This window comes from Culex pipiens, chromosome 2 (genome assembly GCF_016801865.2).
Source record: "Culex pipiens pallens isolate TS chromosome 2, TS_CPP_V2, whole genome shotgun sequence".
In the NCBI taxonomy this organism is placed as follows: Eukaryota; Metazoa; Arthropoda; class Insecta; order Diptera; family Culicidae; genus Culex; species Culex pipiens.
In genome coordinates, this window is record NC_068938.1 from 6,229,144 (window position 1) to 6,247,176 (window position 18,033).

The 18,033-nt window shown below is 35.8% G+C and overlaps 1 protein-coding gene across 1 annotated transcript; it reads right to left on the reverse strand.

The window, feature by feature from the left end:
• Positions 1-1,562: 1,562 nt before the first annotated feature.
• On the reverse strand, positions 1,563-2,366 carry LOC120417905 (mantle protein-like). Its single transcript, XM_039580138.2, has 2 exons — positions 2,228-2,366; positions 1,563-2,171 (listed from the first exon to the last, which is right to left on the reverse strand). Exons 1-2 carry the CDS (start codon positions 2,231-2,233, stop codon positions 1,650-1,652), a joined length of 528 nt encoding a protein of 175 aa, XP_039436072.1. The 5' UTR covers positions 2,234-2,366; the 3' UTR covers positions 1,563-1,649.
• Between the last annotated feature and the right edge of the window lie 15,667 nt (positions 2,367-18,033).

Below are 18,033 nucleotides of genomic sequence, written 5' to 3' on the forward strand. Positions count from 1 at the left end.
GAATTGAAAGTGATTTTTGGCATATTTATAAAGTTTTAACTTCATTTAACCAGACATACAAAGTTATTTGGTATAAATATATGGATTTTACAAAATTTAAATACTTTTTAGTATAACTTTTGTTAATAAAAGTTTCATGTTGGCAAAATTGCTCTAAAATGTTCAAGGCAAGTCACCTGTAATGGAACAATACAAAAACATGATGTTTTAATAGAAAAGTATTGATTTTCGTAGAGTGTCTCATTGTTCCCCAGCTGTCTCATTGTTCCTGCCAAGTGCGTCTACAATGAGGCAGTTGAATAACTCTGGCTGTAGATGTCGGATCGATCTCATATTTTGGTCAATGTTTGAACACACTAAAAGAAATAAAATGCAACAAAAAGCTCATTAAAACATGCTGATGAAAAAATAAGAAAAATCGTTGAAAGTTGAAAACCAAAAGTGTCTCATTGATGACTACCCTACCCTAATCCCTACCCAAGAGTCCCAACTTTACCACACACATAGCGAGTTCCACTTTCATTCATCTCCCGCGTTCGTTCCGAAATCAGAGTGTCGCCCACGAACCTCCCCCCCACCCTAGTTGGCCATGTCAATCCATCCGACATCGTGTCCACATGAGTGCCCTCGGTTTGAACCGGACAACTGCGGCAGCGTCCAGACTCAGAGATAGACCAGTCCGAAGGCCCATTTGTCCGCGTTGAGTTGAATATATTGAAATAATATTTATTTTTCATATTATTCCAGTTATTTGTTGGTTCACAAGCGATTATGTGTGTCTCGTTCGGGGTGGCTCTTTTTTTTGTGGAGGTTTTGGAAGGGATTTCGGAGGGAGGTGGTCACTTCTATCGACAATCGGTTGTGGCCAACGGTACTAGGCAGCGGACAAACTACCAAATGAATAATTGAAACGAAAAATATCCACGAAAGGACCCAGTAATTTGGTTTGGACCGAACTGAACTGAGTGCAAACACACGTGTGAGTGTGGGGAGCCAGCCTGCCACGTGGAGTTGATGGGGGGAAATGTCGCACTGATTCTCTTCGATCCAGGCCCAATCGAGGGCGTAATTGTTCTATTATTATTACGAAATACACTCAGGCCCAGGGAAAAGCGCCGGCGAAAAGGCCGGCCACGACGAATTATTGGGCCATCCATATTGAATAAGGGGCCCAGCTCGGATAATTGCAGATGAGTCCAATTTGTGACGCAGAACTGGCTAGCAGGTTGGTCCTTCTTGGAAGTCGCGATGGTGAAATTGTTCCGAGGAAATTCAGGTCGCCTTTAAATTAGTGCACTTGTGGCATGTGCAATGATTTAAATTGCTTTCATCGGAAAAAAGGAAGGGTGGAGGTTAAAAACCTTTTGATTTAAAACAAATTGTCTGTAATTATAATACTGGTGGAGGAAAGGTTTGAGGACACTTTATGTCGTTCCGATAGAGCAGGATTTAAATTATTGAAATTTGCTAATGACAGCTTATGATTTTAAACTTCAATACGCTAAATACAACTCATATTCATTGTTTTACTTTTTGTTTATTCAACAGACCGTTTTGGAGTCATCTCCGACTCAGACTAACATTTAAAGTTGGCAAAATTCCTCAACAATATTGACATATAACTAATCAGTCAACTCAACTGCGCTTCTTCAGAATAGTCCCCAGTGCTTCTTCTGGTTGACCTCCTTGACGTGGACGGTCACCGGAACGTGCTTCTCGATGTAAACCGGCTTCTTCACGTACACAGGGACGGGCTTCTCGACATGAACTGCGTACGGCTTGGGCACTTCGACGTACTCCTTCTGGACAACCGGAACCTTCACCTCAACCGGGTACGGAACTGGACGATCAACGTGAACCGGCACCTTCTTCTCGACGTAGACCGGAACTTTCTTCTCCACCACCACGGGGACCTTCTTGACGACCTCAACTGGGTAGGGGACGTTCACCGGATATGGCACGTGCTTCTCGACCTCCACCGGGTACGGCACGTGGACGTTCTTGGTGATGATCTCCTTGTGGTGCACGTCGACCACTTCTCCGTGGTGATGATCGTTGAAACCGAAGTCATGATGATCGTCCAACTCCCACAGGCCACGTTTGTCCTTCTTGGAGGAGTCGACTGCCGCGCTGGAAGCGATGGCCAGGGCCATGGACAACACTACGAATGCCTGTTGAGATTTTGACACGTTAGCGGACGACGTTACTTTATGTTCTTCAGACTTACCTTCATGTCTCTGTAAGCTCGAGTGATTTTTGGACTGAACTAAGCCGGTGAGATGATCGCAAGTGACTGATGACTTAGCAGGTGTTTGGGCGGTTTTTATATTGTTAAAATTACTCAACAATCGCAATTGTGCTTTGGTCACTTTTTCTTGCACGGTTAGTTGATTCGATGAAGATCCAATCAACGGTTTTCTTTCGCGATGAAGGTCGTCTAGATGCATTGAAACATTGTCTCTTGCTGGGATGTTCCACTTCGCCAAATATAATTATATCACAAGGAAACTAATCGAATATAAATAGCTTCCAAATGAATGACCTTTCCTTTTCAAGTGCCAATCTGTCGGGATACATCTGCGTCCTTTTAAAATCTCCAGAAAAAATAACAACCAATCGTTCACGACAATGCAAACCAATTTGTATAAAAAAACTGAAATCGACAGTAAAAGCCCACTTCAGCCTGGCGGCTGCTGCTGACCCTCTCTCCAAGTGGGTTTTCTGTTTTTCCTCTTACAAATTTTCAACCCCTTGCAGCACAGTCACACAAACACACGTGGCTGTAACTGTAACTAACCACAACCACTTCACCAGCTGCCGCATGCGCTGGCTGTTCACAATGCTTTTGCGAGCCATTTCTCGATGTTTTGTTATGATTTAGTGAAAGCAATTTCCATCTCTTGTCAAGTGCACACATCCCTGCGCGAAAAACCGCCCCCGCGTGCAAATATTTACATCCGGGAGGAGGAGAGGAGACGGCAGCTTCAGCTAAATAAAATAAAAATAAATCTTCCGGCATTTCCACCTTCCGCCACGGCGTGAGCTGAGAGGTTGAGATCCCTCGTAAGGACATTCTGATGGTCCATCAAGGTCTGAAGGAAAAGGGGGAAAATGTAGAGAAAAAAAAACTTCTCCAGCATCCGACACTGACAGATTTCCAACCAGAAAAGCAGCTGCGAAAGGAGGAAGAAGTTTTGAAAACCCACTCGAAAAAAGGAGAAACAGCGCGCGAATACAGTTTTCCACAAGCCAGGAGGAAAAGAAAAACATCCATCAAGAGGACCCAAGCCGCCAAACATCTCAAACCGGAAAAAAACATTGTACTTTTTAGTGTGCCCACCGACCAACCAACCATCCAAGTAGTCTGACTGACTGATGGAGGGAGGAAAATTTTTCGCGCCAAATGGCCCTCGAGAGTGTCTCGAAAAGTCGTCGTCGTCGCCTGCTGCTTTCTCCGGGCTTCCTTCAAGTGTTGGCGAGATCTGTCTTGTAACCGTTTCGAGTTGCACTTTTCCGGGCTTTTCCCTTTGATGGAGTGGAGCCTGGTTGGCTGAAGGAAACGGCCACGGCAGTCCACCATCATTAACGTCACTTTGGGTTAGAAGGTGGGAGGGGGATGAGAAGGTTAGGGTTGGAAGATGCTTTTTTTAGTCACATTTTTTCAACAAGGTCAGAAAATGTCAAATTATTACATCCATTTCCAAATTAAGAATTATTTAATTGTTCTTAAAAATTACTTTTGTTCCAATCAGGCGTCATCAGGGTAGACATTGAGCCTGGGGGTGAGATTGGGTCTTACAAATTTCGACATTTTTGTATGGCCCAATTGCAATATTTGTTGTCAATATTTTTATTCCCAAAATGAAAAGATTTCAAATTGTCAAAGGTCGTACAATCAATTGTACATGTTTTTTCAATGAAAATTTAAATTTTTGGAAATAATTGTTTCGCCCCCTGAAACTTGAAATAAAATTTGCAATGGCCCAAACAATATTGCATGTCTAAAAGCTGATTCGTGTGGGAAAAAATGAAAATATCAAATTGATTTTATTGTTATTTTTATGTGATAAATGCTTTTCTTTTATTTTTGCAGGATTTTAAAGTATACATTTTTGAAATTGTTTTTGTTTTAGTTTTTAATTTATTGATTCCTTGGATTGCTTGAATATGAGTTTGAATGCCTAGTAACATCTTTAAAACAATGAACACCGCCTACTCAGATAATTGTAATGATTATTTTTTTTTAATCACCAAAATAACATGATATTTTAACATAATTCATTAAAATTATTTAATAACAATTAATGAAAAAAAAAAGTAAGATGTGTTCATCATTTGAACGATAATTCAATCCAGAAATTTTGGAGAAAGTAACTTTTTATTTTAGGATATCGGGACTATCTCTGCCTATATTTAACCAAAATCGATAATGATTTATAATAATTCATAAAACAAAAACATCGGATTACGACGATTTCTTCAGCTTTGCTTTGCAATTTTTTGAGTACAAATTACTTTAACTGTGTCACTTTATTTTTATTGCTTACAATAATCTTTTTTTAATGTAAGAATTTTCATGATTTTTTTCATGCATGATCGTCGTGTTTTAACTTCAGATGTTTAAAATGTTTTGAAAAAATTGTCAAATTTAATGTCTAAATTCCAAAATTGGAAAACAAATCTAAAATTTTCGGGTGTTTTTTGGAAAAAAATATGAAAATTGTTACTTTTGGGTTTCCCTAATAGTCAAACATAAAATACGGGTCTTATTTTTTGGCCAAGAAATCCTCAGATAGATATTTAGCCTAATCAGAGAACTTTTTTTTTGTAAAAACTCTTTTCAAATAGATTTTTTTTTCAAATAGAATTGCTAAAGGTTGTAATTGTTTATGATTTTCTTGTCGGGCTTTGTTCATATTAGAGGTGGGCAAAAAAAGAGCGAGCCGCTCAAAGAGCCGGTTCATTAAAAAGAGCGAAAGATCCGTGGCTCACAAAAAAAGAACCGCGGTCCTTTTTTAAGCTTCCGTCTTTTAAAAAATCCGGCTCGAAATCAAGGGGTTTCCAGCATCGTGTAAGACTGGTCACTAATCCGGAATTACTTGGAATTTGAGCAAATAATTCTGTAATTCCGGATTTACTGAGTAATTCCAGAGTAATCCTGGTAATTCCTACTAATCTCAGTAATCCTGGTAATTCCATGATTCTTGTTTGTGAAAACATACTTCAGAAAATAATAAAATAATAAAAAATAACTGTTAAAAAGATAACTTCGATAAACCTTTCATGATTCTTTTTATTGCCTATTAATTTTCATATAAGAAACCAAAGTTACAGCTAGTACGGGATCATTCGGATTTTGAGTAAGTAATTCAGTAATTCCAGAATTACTCCGCAATTCTGCAGTAATTCCTGTAATTCTGGAATTACCTAGTAATTCCGTAGTAATTCGAGTAATTCCATAGTTACTCAGTAATTCGTTTATTTCCCATTAATTCAAGTAACTACTAGTAATTCTTTAATGGTAAATTTTTATGGTACAGAGCGAATTCGGATTGTCCGCAAATTTGGATGCTCTCCAATTCAAATGTTTTCGGATGAAAAACACTAAAACGTCAAAATCAGTTGTCAAACAAACAAAGCTTAAACAAATTTTTGCTGTTCTCTGTTGTGCTATGTATTTTATATGCACCATATTTCTAATTCAAATTAAATAAGTATCTTATAAATATTTATTATTTATTTAATTCTATATGACATGACTAAAACAGCTAAAAAATTGGTTTAAGATGTCTAAAAACAAAAATGACAACAAATAAAATGGTACCAATTTATCTGAAATTTTAGAAAAGTTGAAACTTATTAATTGTAATACTAATGTAATTTCCAGGCCAAATAAAGATTTTTGTTTAATTCCGGGAATTCCCCGTACAAAATATAAAAATCCCGGGAATTTTGTGCCGGGAATTCCCGGGATGGACGTACTATTGCCAAGCACGTGGTTTTGTGCATTTGACAGCTGTCATTCGATCCAATTCTCAATATGCTGGAAGTTAGGCAGTAATTCCAAGTTATTTATATAAATTTGAGCAATTCTGCGTGGTTTCTGGAAATTCTAAGTAATTCTGGGAAATCAAAGTAATTAATGACATATTGCCAGTAATCCTGGTAATTCCATTAAGACTGGTCAGTAATCCTTGATGCTGGAAACCCCTTGCTCGAAATGGCATGATTTTTGTTATAAATATAATTTATCGAACTTAAAAAAAAAAAAAAGTATTGAATTTGTTTTTGAGAATTGAAAAAAAGATTTCCATTTTTTCAATGCTTATGAAAATTAATTGATTTTGTTTGTTTACAATATTGTTTACAATTACAATTGTTTACAATATAAAAAAACTATTGTACATCAAAGTACTACCAGAATACAAATTTGAGCATTTAAAATTGCATAATTTGTAAAATATCACCAAAAATTTACTGAATAATTTAGGGATTTTGTAAAAAAACCTTTTAGCAATTACAGATTTATTGATTGAATCAGAATGTAAAAAAGAGTTCGCAGAATGTTTTCTCCAAATAAAATATCAGAATTAGTTCAATTCTTGCAGAAATAAACGCAATTTTAAAATTAAAAGCAATTTTTCCAACATGCTCGATTTAAGTTTGGATGTCATTCTATTACTTGAATGTATAGGTTCGAGTAGAAATCTTGACCTAGAGACCGCCAAGACCTATGGTTTTAAAGGGCGTTTCCAGTTTTAATTTTTTTTATCAAATTTTTTGTAAAAGTCCAATGTGAAAGAACTTATAAAATCATACGATTTTAGAAAAACCTTTTCATCAAAATTTTGAAAAAGAGCGAAAGAGCCTTTCAAAAGAGCAACTCTTTTTAATGAGCGAACGAAAATGAGCGGCTCCTAAAAAGAGTGGTTTTGCCCACCTCTAGTTCATATGGCTTTGGAAAAATATTAATTAAGCCGAAACACATTTTCTTTGATCTACAAATTAAAAAAAAATATTTATGAATGAAATTTTTAAGTAGAAATATGGTTTTTTTTGGACGATTTTTGATCACCGTTATTTTTATGATTACGGGTTTTGATTGATATTTTTCGGTGATTAATATTAATCACCGAAAAATATCAATCAAAACCCGTAATCAGAAATATGGTTTAGTAAATTTTTCCATATCCAATCAACTGGAGTATTTTAATGCTTGAATCGTCAATCAGATTTAATTCTAATGATTCTTTTTATGATTTTTTGATATTTTGAATCTTTTCCGATAGTAACAAGTAATTATATATATATAATCATTTTGTAATAGTCAATGCCTTTTTAAAATTAATAACCTAAACTGTTAAGGCACAAAACCAAAAATTTTAAAGACAAAAAACAGCGTCACAAAAAGTTACTAAACCACCAGAACATAAAAATAACTATAGAGATAACTCCTTAATTTAGAAAACGCTTTAGAAAACTTTTTTTTTAATTGATTGGGCAATTAATTTTTTTCCATACTTTTGTCCCCACAAACAAATTTACTTAAAAACAAAACAATTTTGTTTAATTGTTCGTTTTGAAGTTATAGCTTTCAGCTTTGAGGTACAAATTTACGATTTTTCATTAAAAGAAAACTTCTTGATAGAGAAGCACCCTGAAAAAAATAATTTTGAAACTTTAGAACATTCTCTATATTTTTTTTCTCTGGAACATTGAAAATTGGTCAATTAGCTTTACAAAGTATTTGAAACGATGAAATTTTGTCTAAGTGTCACCATATGAGCCAGTGATTTTCAGCTAATGGTGTCTCGGAAACATTTGGTCCAATTTTCAATTTCGAAATAAACTGATATTTTCATTTAAAAATCATATCTTTAAAATCAAGCTTTACTTATAAAAAGGTCGAAGAAAAGATAGTTTAGACCAAATCATAAAATTTTCAAAATAGTTTTATGAAAAAGATTAGAAAATTGCAGAAAGCATTTTAAAATACGCTTGAACTTATTTTTATTTTTTGTTCTACTTTCTTGCATGACAAATTTTTAAATCCAGCTGAATTCCCAATTTTTGCAACCCTATCCCGAAGAAAAACAAAAAGTTGAGCACTACTGTTTCACGTTACGCAATACGGGAAAAGGGGTTCGCCACACGACGACGCCACGATGCGGGTTTTGATGTACTAACCAAGTGAAGACCGATGAAGATGGATCGGTTATTGATGACACACTTGGCTGGCGGAAAATCTTCCACCAAAATCCCTCACACATGTTTATTCTGGTGCTAATGGATCCGGAAATGGGGTCAATTAGTTCCGGGGATTCTTTCTTATGAAGTTCTTTCGTATGAAGTTCGACGATAGTCTACCTTCAGGCGCTTTCCAATGTAAAATTAGCTCCTAAATTCAAGCAATTTCCGCGTTTATCTCAAGCTTTCCAGTTCGGTTGATTGAACGTGTCCAAACCATAAAAGATTAATGCTCCTGCTGTTTTTGACCACCGACGACGTCGTCGTCGTCGTCCCCATCAGCCGTCAGTCATCGTCATCGTTGAGAACAAGTACTTTCGCCAAGTTTGCGCCACTTGAAAAAGCTCGTCGTCACTCGTCGTGCAATAATGATGTTCCCCTGCGCCAACTGGTCATCAGGAGTGGAAAGAACTTCCGTAAACTGTTCTGACAGCGTTCAGAGAGTTGAGGAATGACCGTGACCACGACCCCCAAACTGGTGACACTTTTGGCGCGTTCGTTTGATTCACGTCGAAAAGGGGGGAAGTGAGTTTGGGGATAAGAGCTTTTTTATTTCTTCACGCGTGCAGACTTATGATGCTGCATCGGGTGCTGAAAAGTTCTACCGGTTTGAAAGTTTGAATCGACAAGGAATGTGAGATTTTGGGGATGACAGAAATAGGGTTGATCAATTTGTTTAAACATTCATTTTTAAAATGTCTTCTCAAACAAAGAATTAAAATTATGAAAATAATGTGATTCAAGCAGTTTGAAAAAAAAATTGACTAGCTTTTATCCATTAAAATTCAAACATACCCACAATCCCAATCAAATGCCACTACCGGACCACTTATTTGGAGCATCCGAAATTCTTGCCAAGTTGCCAGGTCCAAATCGGTGTGGTGGCTCCGGCCGGCCTTGGCCATCGTCGTCGACTTCGTCACGCCATCCATTCGTCTTGTTAGCGCAGTTCCAACTCTCTAGACAGAGAGGGGTGACGAGGGCCGGAGGTGGGAGGCCGACGACATTTCAACGCAAAATTTCAAGAGTGCCAAAAAGTGCTGTCGCCACAACGGAAAACAAACTGATCAAATGGAAAACGGCGATAGGAAGAAGAAGACTTTGTAGAACACGGAAAAAATGAGATGTATAACACATCTTGATACTTTTTCAAGCTCTCTCTGAAGTTTGGACTTGTTTTCTTCCTTTTCATCTCGGCAATCCAAGACACGGTGGTGGTGGTCACTTTTGGGGCGATATTTTGTGATTTGAATCACTTCTTGTTTTCTCACCATGAAAAAGACAACAAAAAATGCTGTCGGAACCGAAAGCAAGCAAGCAAAAAAACAAGAGCCACGATCAGCCGTCGCAGCATCCCACCACAAAAGAAGAGAAGAGTTCATCTCATCCTCACGAGGCAGGTATCTCTTCCAGACAAAGTCGTCGCGCTTCTAATGCTTGTTCTACACGACGATCAACTAATTCTTGCACTCTTTTCGAGGAATCGCCTTTTCGGGTTTTACTTCGTCATCTTCGCCGTTCTGCACATGAAAGTACCAGAGGTTGAGGAGAAGAGGAAGAGGATGAGCAGGCACGACGAAATGGTTAGTTGGTGTCTCTGTGCTCGGTCTCGTTTTGTGCCTCCGTCGGCGTCGTTACGCCGTGCCCCCAGACGGTGGTTCTGAAGTGACCTTAGGGCAGATCGGGGAAGGATTCTCAGCCGGAGAATTTTCTAGTTAGAAATTTAATAAAAATAAACATCCATAAACATAAACATTAAACTGCCGAATTGTGTGAAATTTCAATGTAAAGTAAAAAATGTTATTTCTCGCATTTTGTGTTAATTGCGATTTTTGAAAAATAATTATTAGGCTCAGTGATTTTTCACGCTAACCGAAAACACACATTTTCTCAAAGCGTGAAAAATGCTAAAATTCAAGCTAGGCTAAGTGATTTTTTTAGCTGAAAATTTCCTGTTTTCACAGGGACCACCAAATTAAAACATAAAAATTCTTGAGTATTTCACGGGACTAAGGGAAAAGACTAAAATATTCCAGAAAAGGGCTGATTTTGAAATAATAAAAATATAGTAGTGTCCAAATCATTTAATCTTCAATAATCTACGTTTAAATTCTCAATTTTCTTTGAAATACCTTTAAAATCAACTTGTTGTTAAATTGTTATCACATGGAATTGACTTAGTATCATAAGTAGAGGGTGCCGAGCGGGAATTCCCGGGAAATTGACCATTTTTGGACCTCTCGATTCCCGGGAAATTCGATCGAGACTCCCAGGAAATATTAAACCTATAAATATTGAACCAACATTAAATAAACTAATCTGAAAAACATTTAAAAAATTCAAAATTGTTTAGAACATTAAATGTTCAATGTTCGATGTTCAAGTTCAAATAATGCAATGCATTTCTTATCTTCTTATTCAGAAGGTGTAAATTTTAACTTGTCAAAATTTCCAATAACTATAATAAAGAGAAGCAAAAAAAAACAAATCCCAAAATAAACCTTAAAAAATATGTAGCAGTTGCACCCCAGAAATTAAATCAAATATTTTATTTTCAAATATATTTTTATCAATAATTTCTAAGAAGCAAAAGCTTTTTCAAGTTAAGTTAAATTTCCATATCTACTCTCGAGCATAGTAATCCTCATAATCTAGCTTTTTTGTGAACATTTGGGTTTTCTTAATAACTGTAAATATTTCTTCAATAAATGTTTACAGTTCAGCTTAAAACCTACAATAATAAAACAGTTTAATTTATTGTTTTGAATCGTTTTTGATCATATTGCAAACTTAGCGATACTGGCAAATTATATATCAACTATATTTGTTTTTTTTTTTAAATAAAAATCTAATAACAAGTTTGTGCAACTTTGGAAAAATCATTCAGTGCAAATAAAGAGTTTTGAATATTTTAAACTACAATTTTAAGTCATAATAGCTCAAGAAACGATTTTGTATCTCCAGATTCAGGAAAAAAAAGTTAAAAAAAAATTATTATTCGATTCCCGGGAAATTTAAAATCTCGAGAATCGTCACCTTCTAATCATAAGTCTTCAAAAAACAAAAAATGGCGAAAAAATTCTTTGCCGACCTATTCATGGATATTTCACATATTTTCAAAATATTTAAAAAAGAGCCAAAAGTGACATTAAATGCTGCACGGCGTGTTTTCTACAACACATCTTTTTTTTATAAAAAATTAAAAATAGTCATCGGTGTTTTCAATAGCATCTTATAAGACATTTTCTTAGCTTTCTGATGCTTCAAATAGAAAAATATTTCCAAAAATGCGGGGGGAAATTTTTAATCAACCTTACTTTTACATAAAAAATTTAAATGGAAAATATTTTCAATTCAAAACAGGTTAAATTTACATTTGAAACCATTGTTGATCAACTTGTTATCAATAACAAGTTTGTGAAACATGTTATTGTTATGCTTTGGTTTCTTAAAATTCTACAATTTCACGGGACTTCGTTATTTTTAATATTAATTGAACAATTTGTTATGAATATCAAAATTTTAAAAAGAGGGTTTTCCCTTACAAATTTCCATACAAAAATAAATTGCTTTGCGGAATGATGAATCCAAATCAAACACTCCAAAATTTGAAGAGGTTATTTGGGGTCTAAATGCAACCAAAACAAAACTCTTCTGATAGAATCGATTCATTTTGGAATTTTCTCATACACCCTAATACACATATGTTGAGTAAGAAATAAAACAGAACAAGTAAAGATAGAAAATTCAAAGATTTCCACGTTAATGACATCTTTTCATTGCTCTACATAATTGATTGATTTCATGACAATTTTATTTCTATTTTGATTAATTTTACTGGAGCTACCCAGAAGACTTTTTTGTCAATTTTATGATTTTTCAAATAATATTAAATTTAAATCATTTAAAAAAGTTTTAACCAAACACATTTTTGCCTTCCTCACCTTACTGAGGAAAGGCTATAAAATCACTCGAAAAACGAAATTCTTAATTTGACATCCTAGACCCACCTTCATGTATACTTATCGACTCAGAATCACAATCTGAGCAAATGTCTGTGTGTGTGGTGGGATGTTGATCAAAAAAATTTGCACTGGATTATCTCGGCACTGGCTGAACCGATTTGGACCGTATTGGTCCCCTTCGATCCGTCTTGGGGTCCCATAAGTCGCTATTGAAAATTATAAAGTTTAGTAAAGTACTTCAAAAGTTATTCTAAAAAAACGATTCTAACAAAAGTCCGGAAGATTGTAAAAAGGGTGGTTTTGTAAGACCCTATCAAAAGTTATGCGCACTTAAGTGATATTTATGCACTTTTTAGAGACCGGATCTCATATATTTCGATTAAAACGTTGTCCGGATCTATCATGCGACCTGTCGATGGATCAAAAGATCCAACGAATTCAAAAGATTGCAGATCTGACAACCCTATAAAAATTTATAAGCATATAAGTGCCCTGAATTATGAAGATCTGACTACCCAATCTGATGGTATGAATAATGCATCAAGTTGACAGAACACTGAAAGGTCCGCCCTTGTGTATCTATTTTGGATAGAATTACCCTCTAAATGGGAGGAAAGCAACAACCACCTAAGGGTGGATTAAGTTGCGTTTTTAATATAAAATGCTCCATTTTCTATTTTTTAGCAAAACAAAAAGAATATATCTGTTTAAAAAAAAGTTGCAAAGTAAGTCCATTTCTGAAAATAAGCTCCTTAATAATATTGGTGAGAAAATTCCGTACAGTTTTATTTTTTTAACAATTCAAAACGAACATAAAGTTGCTGAGAAAAACAAAAAGGGTAATTGATAAGTTGATAAGTTTGCAATCATTCGAATAAGAATATTTCAAAAATTTAATAATAGCTAAACATTTGTTCTCATTCTACAATATATCAGTACATCATATCAGTCAGAAAATCCCTTCTCGAGGTGCAGATTTTCTAATATCTTCAAACCAATTCAGCCTCTCGAATACTGTCAGAAAATTCAGTTTCAATTTTCATGGAATAAAATGATGTCGCCAAATTTTTTAAATAAGTTTTATATATTATTTAAACGAAATATCCTAATGAATAAAATATTTTTTTTCTGAAAATAATGTTCGCAAGCAAGTTGTTTTTGATTGATTTTGATCAAAAATAATAAATAATCTTGAAGAAAACTTTTATGGATAGTTAAGATTATTTTTATACAAATATAGTTAAACATGTTTTAATTCATTTCACAATAAATAAAATATTTATGATTTTTCAACAAATCGAGTGATGTAAAATTTAACAATATCTCAAACATAGCTTAACTTCCCACAATTTCATTGTAAAAGAATTCGATACCTTGGTCGTCGCTGCGGTCAGTTCAACTCCGACGGCGTATCTCCGGCGTAGCGTCTGCCAGCAGCAGCTTACTTGCACAAATCTTTTCTGCTCTCGCAAAAGTGAGAATGACCAAAAGCCGTGAAAAAAGAAAAAAGAACATCCCATTAAGTAGTTTGGAAATAGTGTATGTTGGCGACAGGGAGGTGGGCAGGGGGTCTGCAAACACTTCTCGTTTTGCCTTCTCTGCTTAAGGTTAAGGTTCTGTCTAAAATCTAACGAGACGAGCGATGACCAGACCAGCGGACTGTGGGCGACATGGCGAGGGGGAGGTTGGGGTGAGGGGGACGTTTTTGTTGTTGGCGCTGGGGCTCAAATGGGATGACCAGGCGCAAATCGAATGGCCCCCAGGTTCAGTTCGATCAAATCAGTTTGGTGGGTGGAAGATGCTAGTGGAAGGGGTAAGAGCTCAATAAATCTTCGCATCAATGAGCGAAACGAGCTGAGCTGAACCAACAGCAGAGAGCCGGGGTCCATGGTGTTTAGATCCACCAGAAGAAAAGACGAAGATGGACCGATTTTTTTTCTGGCCAGGTTTTGATTCTTCTCTAATTCATCACCATTGCTTTTTAGATGGATAGTCATCGATGGGCTGGTGATGATGATGATTGGTGAAAAACACATCCAACCACGTGGACACAAATATACTAACAGGAATTTTCAAAAGAAAAAAAAAAAGTTTAACTGTTCAGTTTTTGTCTCTCAAGGTTGACTATTCCTAAGTTCTCTTCGAAACCGCTCAAAAACTCTCAACCCATAACTCTTTCAGCATCCATATCATCACCGTATCTCCCACTTATAAGCGCTGTGTAGCAAATTAATCCACGTTAAGCCACTTTACTTATTCGTCGTCGACCGCAATCAGTGTGCAATGTATCCTCCTCATCTTGCTCCTCCTACTCCTTACTGAGTTGTTCCCAGCTGGCCTTAGAAGCTTCATCAGATTTACATCACCACGTGGAGTAAGTGCGCCGCATGGATATCATCAAAGCAGGCCCCGAACGCGTTTTCGGGCCCGCGGTTGTCTTGGAGATAAGCGCACCGGAATCGCTTCATCACACACTTCACAAAATATGACGGCTGCCGTGGACGGGACCTCTTCTGAGGTTCACTGTCGGCAGATGCAATAAAACACAAGCCGGCAGTGAGGAAACTCATGTACATCAGCTCGCATGATCTTTCAGCTTCGTTTGAGTGCAGAGGTCTAAGTACTGTTCCGAACGCCGCTAAGCTATCAACGCCATCCGTCGTCGTCGTAGCAAGCCATGTAATCCACTTAAGGGACCAGGCCAGGCCAACTAGATGGAAATTCGTTTTAAATTGAATTAATTGACTAATATTCATAAATAAAAATTAATCATCGCTTTATCGCTCACACTTACGGCGCGGCGCTGGCAGCTGAGCCGGGTCTTTCAGACGGGGGGATCATCATCGAGTCGTTGCGTCGTGCATTTTTTAGCTGTCGAAAAAATAGTCGACCTAATTCGGTGTTTCCTGCTCAAAGCTGGAATTGGACCGGCTGAGCCGCCGTGTAATACGCACGGCTCTAGGAAATAAATAAAAAACGATCTGTCCCGCGCCCTTCCTGCTTGAGCGGAGTCGGTCCACCCAAAATTACGGTCTGTAACGGTCGTAAGAGTTTTCGTTCTTTTTTTTGTTTTTGGGAAAACATAAACAAGGGAAGATTTGAACGCGCGATATGCGGACTTAGGCCACAACTGCCGGGTAATGAATGGTGATGGATTTTCCCAGAGGGATTTTCCACCGGGTGCATCCCCCTAAAACCGCCATTGGGCAATGGTGAGTGATTAGATTAGAGTGATTCGACATCGCCCAGCAGGCGCGTTGTTTTATAGCGTGGTGGACTCGAGCGGCTGTTTCAATTAGAGCGCGCGTGAAATCGTTACAATTGGTACAAACTGTTTATGTGCTGTTTATTTGAGGAAAAACATGACGTTATCTGGAGTGATATTGATTTCGGTCAATCTGGAAAAATATACTGCAATGCAATCGTTGTATGATTTCATCAATAGCAATTTTTTATATTAAATATTTTTTTTCAATCGATTGAGCTTCTTAAAAGATATGTACAATTTAACATTAATCTACTGTTAGACTATTCCTGATAAATATTGTTAAATTCCTTTTTAAATCACATTTTTACCGACGCCTTCCTAACAAAGAATGATTGAAAATGTGAGATCTCTTAGAAACTATATTAAACCAAAAGATTTCCAAATAAATAAAAGTATCGCTAAAACAAGCAAAAAGATACTATAGAAACTGAACAAGGTTGAAAGAAAATCTCTTCCAACAAATATGATTTCCTGAAGAAAAGCCCTCTCAATATGCTTTGATCTCGTTTTTCCTGACTGCCACTTGATCGTTGAGTGTGGCAGGGAAGATTCAAAATGTTAATGATTGGGTTTAGTCGCCAACTTGCTGCGATCAAAATACAATCTTGCCCCTTTACCACCAGCAGTCATGGGTTGTTACAATCAATGATTGTTCACCTGACGAATGACAGCTACACTCAGCGAAAAGACTATATCGCGTCCATAAGTTGAACCTTATGGACCTTACGGTCAAAGATATTCATGACTTTCATAAGTTTCGTAATTCATAGAGAAAACTTATACAAATAATGCTTTTTACGTATGAAAGCCATACGTTCTTCAAATACATTAGCAATATATAGATTATATATAAGGTTATTTTATGGAAAAACATTATAAGGTGTTCTTATGAAAATAACGCATGTTGTAACCTTATAAAATTCATGTGATAAACTTATACAAATTAATAGATTTGTCATATAAAATCCTATATTAAAATGGCATTATTATAACATTTATATTTTTCATAAATGATTTCGTTCATATGCAAACCATTTATACTTTATAGTTTGTTTTGGCTGAGTGTAGTCGTGGCAATTTCAGAATCAAGACTATTCTCAGCAGTCTTATTCTTCAGGTGTAACAGGTAGCGATTAATCGCTAATTTAATCATAGTCCTCGGATTTTCAACACTGAAACTGAAACTATTAATAATAGAACATTTCCAGATTATTATTTTTTTTTGAAAAGGTCCAATAAACCAAATTTTAATTTTTTTTATGTATGGGTGTTTTTAGAACCACTGGGTTTTTTTTAAGAGTGTGACAAAGATCTAGAAAGTAGAGCCGACAAAAAAATGAAAGTAAATACACATGGGGGTTACTTGCATTCTTCAAAAAAAGTTTTTTTGAAAAAGTGATGATTTTGGTCATTTCGACCAGTTTTTCGAAGTTTTCACTCCAAAAATGCAATCGCATATGCCCTTGAATTTTTTTTTTCGAGAAGTTAAAAATTAAGTGAAATAAAGGTGGCACTTAAATTTGCAAAATGCACAAATGCGCCCTTTCATAAATCAAAAATACATAAACAAACCTTATTTAATGTATTATTAACAATTTACAAAGCAATGCAGGTACGAGTTTTCTCAATGTAAATTTTTATTTGAAGCAATAATTATGTTTTACCCCTGATTTTTGGCGAAGTTTTGTAGAGGAGAGATACTTAAATTAAAATTTGCATTGCCCAAAAAATTATAATGTAACTTAACAGATTTATAAATATAAAAAAAACACTTTGGCGTCTTGAAAAAATACTGCTTGTTTTTTTTTTGATTTTTTTAATTTTTCCGTGCTTTGAAGGAAATTTTTTGAAATTTTTGTTAAACGAAAAACATTTTTAATTTTTTTCTTTATACCGATGCAAATATTAAAAAGAAAGTTGTTGTCCTTTGACCCTTGCCTAAGTCGAAGGAATGGGCATAAAAAAAAATACATGCTTGATTTTTTTCCATTACATAAAATTGCTGGAAAACAGCAATTGTTTGTAGAAAAAGCATTATACAACTTTTCATTTGATTTGCAATTATATGTATTAAAAAAATTATTGGTTTGACGAAAAAAAAAATAACTTAAAAAAAAGAAATCAAATTATTTTATATTAAACCCGAACATGCTGAATATGATTCTGATAGCAGAGGAAAGCATTTTAAATTGATTTCTGCTGATTGCACTGAAATTTTCATTCAAATTGAATTTGCTTAACTAAAATTTCTGCCACATTGATTTTATATGTTTATATGCATTAGGGTGTTTCATCCAAAACCAAAAGTTCTCAGAATCAGGTAATTTTCACCTAGTCGCTTAGCATACTAAGGACAATGCGTACTTTTGATGGGGGAATCGTTGATTCCGGAGACACCGGACGTCGATCCTAGCGCACCTTGGGGACAGAATGGGCAATTCTAATTCCTTCTGGAATTTGTTCATTGGACCATCCCCTACACACCTGTCTTTATTCCGAGTGAATCCATGTTGTCTACAGACCTGTAGGAACGATTGAACGAAAATCATAAAA